At 38.1% G+C, this 3,492-nt stretch overlaps 1 protein-coding gene across 1 annotated transcript; it reads left to right on the forward strand.

Annotated features, from left to right (window-relative positions):
* The first annotated feature begins 269 nt into the window (after positions 1-269).
* LOC138834197 (olfactory receptor 4C11-like) lies at positions 270-1,181 on the forward strand. Its single transcript, XM_070032948.1, has one exon. It carries the CDS (start codon positions 270-272, stop codon positions 1,179-1,181), a length of 912 nt encoding a protein of 303 aa, XP_069889049.1.
* Positions 1,182-3,492: the final 2,311 nt, after the last annotated feature.

The raw sequence follows: 3,492 nt of genomic DNA on the forward strand, positions 1-3,492 counted from the left end.
TTCCAATAAACTGTAAAAAAAGAAACAATTGATTCCAGTGAAAGTCTGATTTAACAATTCAATTCCATAAGAACTAGACTAAGTACAGTTTTCAAATTTTATTTTTTTTAATTTCTCAAAACAAAGGCAGTTGGAAGTGATAGGTTGGGGGACAGAACCAAGGAAATATGAGGTCAGTTCACTGATCTTTCCAAGCTGTCCTTTCTTTTTTTCTCCCTGCAGATTGCCCATTTGCCACCTGAATTATACCTACAGCCACCAACAAGACCATGAATAATAAGAGTGTGACTGAATTCATTTTGTTTGGGTTGACACAGGATCCTGGAAAGCAGAAGGCCATATTTGGCATCTTCTTGATTCTTTACCTGATGACTCTGACTGGGAATTTTCTCATCGTAGTGACCATTAAAACCAGCCAGACACTGGGGACTCCCATGTACTTTTTCCTCTTCTACCTCTCCTTTGCTGATGCTTGCTTTTCCACAACCACAGCCCCCAGGTTGATCGTGGATTCCATTTCACAAAAGAAGAAAATTTCGTACAATGAGTGCATGACTCAACTTTTTGCTTTCCATTTCTTTGGGTGCATGGAGATCTTTGTGCTCATCCTCATGGCCTTTGATCGTTATTTGGCCATCTGTAAGCCTCTGAGATACACAACCATCATGAGCCAGCGTGTCTGTGGAATTTTAATAATGATGGCCTGGGTGGGATCTTGCATTCATTCTTTGGCACAGATTTTCCTGGCTTTGAGATTACCCTTCTGTGGCCCCAATGTAATCGATCACTATTTCTGTGACTTGCAGCCCTTATTGAAACTTGCCTGCATGGACACCTATGTTATCAATTTGCTAGTTGTTTCTAATAGTGGGGCCATATGCATGGTATGTTTTATAATCCTGCTGACTTCCTATGCTGTCATTTTATACTCTCTGAGAAACCACAGTGCCAAAGGAAGGTACAAAGCCCTGTCCACTTGTGCCTCTCACTTCATTGTGGTTGTCATATTTTTTGGTCCCTGCATATTTATATACACACGCCCACCAACTACCTTTCCAGTAGACAAGATGGTAGCTGTGTTTTACACAATTGGCACACCCTTGCTCAATCCTCTAATCTATACCCTGAGGAATGCAGAGGTGAAAAATGCCATGAAAAAACTATGGTATAGCAAAGAATGACTTCAATGAAGGCTTCTCAAATAGTCTTCCCTAATAAGTGAGTTATATTGCATGGAAGTCCAGGTAAAGTTTCTTTGGCATTAGGAGAACATTTAAAAGTCTCTGGAAATATGTGTCTAAATTATAGTCATCTATTTCAATCATCTGCTACATGCATTTACCTGAGTATTCACTGAATGATTGGTTAGGTATTGGGAATTAAACCTCTTTAATTCTTACCTTCCAGATTTTATTCAATAGTCTTTTGTATGGGATCATAAAATAAGCCATATTAATATTGACTGAAACATAGTAATTTATTATCCGTGTAAAGATTGGTAAGGATGCATATAAAAGGCTACTTTTTAACTGCCAAAAGAAAGAGCAAAAAGAAAGAAACTGAAAAAAGGATAACTGTTTATTTTGCTAATTACTTTTGCCCAGGTGATTATCTTCTGGAGAATCTGAAACACCATCTTGACCTAGTAGAAGTTAGCTTCTCAGGTCAGCTCTGATGGGATGCTTACAGGCTCTTCTTTTTTCAGATGTTGTACTAACTTGGATATCATAGATGATGTAAGAGGCATTTATTTTCTTCCTCATAGTAACTAAAAATTTAAATGTGAATAATCTAGGGATAAAGTCAGATATAATATCTCTCCTTTAGAAATTTAATGTCAGCTTATGAGGGTGTTTTTAAAATATGTTTTTATTTCCAATAATCTGAGATCTTTATTGTATATGTACTGATAACCATCACATAATCTCATGATCAAATGCTGTTCCATTTTTCTGTACGTCAATTTGTAATCCAAACACAAAGGCACTCCAAAATACTATTCTAAATGATAAAGACTAATGCAAGGAACAAGATGTCCTTTTTTGTTTTTGCCATTCCTGGGGCTTAAACTCAGGTCCTAGGTGCTGTCTCTGAGTGTCTTTTGCTCCAGATTAATACTCTACTACTTGAGCCACAGATCCACTTCTGGCTTTTCTTGGAAATTAATTCAAAATAAGAGTCTCACATACTTTTCTGCTTAGGCTGGCTTCAAACCAGGATGCTCAGCTCCCAGCCTCCTGAGTAGCTGAGATTGTAGGTGTAAGCCAATAGTACCTGCCTTGGATGTACTTTTTTATATTCATGAGCATGTCTATTAACTGAATACAAAATGTCCTGTTACCTACTTCTACTAAGATGGGCCATTGAAGGGCATGGCATGAAGAGTAATCTGTCAGCCTTCCAAGTACCATGTTCACAAGTGGCAAATCTGTATACCTTCATTCCAAATGAACACAATGTTCCCTATCACTCTTTAAAATATGCATTCAGAATCTCAAAAATCTGAATCTATGAAGGTAATATTAAAATGGAATTTCTTGTTACATAAACAGGACCCAATAACAACCAAACTGTTTCTTGTCTCTTGCTGATCCTTCAAATAGTATGAGAAGCTTACACGAATGTCTAGATGTAAATGCACAAAGATTCATGAATTTTCTTACTGTTAGAAAACAAGCTGGGCACCGGTGGCTCACGCCTCTAATCCTAGCTACTCAGGAGGCTGAGATCTGAGAATTGCGGTTCAAAGCCAGCCCGGGCAGGAAAGACCGTGAGACTCCTATCTCCAATAAATCACTAGAAACCGGAAGTGGCGCTGTAGCTCAAGTGGTAGAGTGCACGCCTGGAGCTGAAGAGCTGAGGGACAGCGCCCAGGCCCAGAGTTCAAGCCCCATGACCGACAAAAAAAGAAAAAAGAAAAAAAAAGTCCCAGAATCCACCCGGTTTCACATGCTCAATCCAAATTTACACTGCACCCACTCCCCACCCTTCCTCCTTCCTGATCCATCCAGGGTAGGTATTCTTAGCAAGACCATTCATTGCTTCAAGATACCTAATAGAGATGATTTTGAATATTTTACTACAAAGAAGTAACTGTGGTTCTAGGTGACAGATAGGCTAAAAAATCACAATGTCCACAGAATATTGTATAATTAAAATATTCTGTTAAAGGAAAACGTAATAATTTAAAATAAATCATAATATCTAAAGTGTTAATATTCTTCCAATTCTTCCTCTTTACTTGAGGTCTAGTGGCCTAACATAGAATAGCAACAGGGAAATCAGAGGGGACAAAGGAGGAGATTTATTCACTTGATAGAGATGTGTGCCTTCACTGGATGTCTTCATAGAGTGATACATTATCTATGCAACTGGCAAATGGAGAAATGCTGATATTTTACTTTCAGAAACTTTTATGCAAACCTTTCAGATATTCTCCTTGGCAATTGTAGTTGTGTTATACTTGAAGCTTGAGGAAGATGTCTAATAATC

The sequence above is a fragment of the Dipodomys merriami genome, unplaced genomic scaffold, assembly GCF_024711535.1.
Source record: "Dipodomys merriami isolate MVZ:Mamm:240054 unplaced genomic scaffold, mDipMer1.0.p SCAF_21, whole genome shotgun sequence".
In the NCBI taxonomy this organism is placed as follows: domain Eukaryota; kingdom Metazoa; phylum Chordata; class Mammalia; order Rodentia; family Heteromyidae; genus Dipodomys; species Dipodomys merriami.

What these genes read in the sequence shown, in the direction of transcription:
- LOC138834197 (XM_070032948.1), top strand. Translation starts at nt 270, where the DNA reads ATGAATAATAAGAGTGTGACTGAATTCATTTTGTTTGGGTTGACACAG.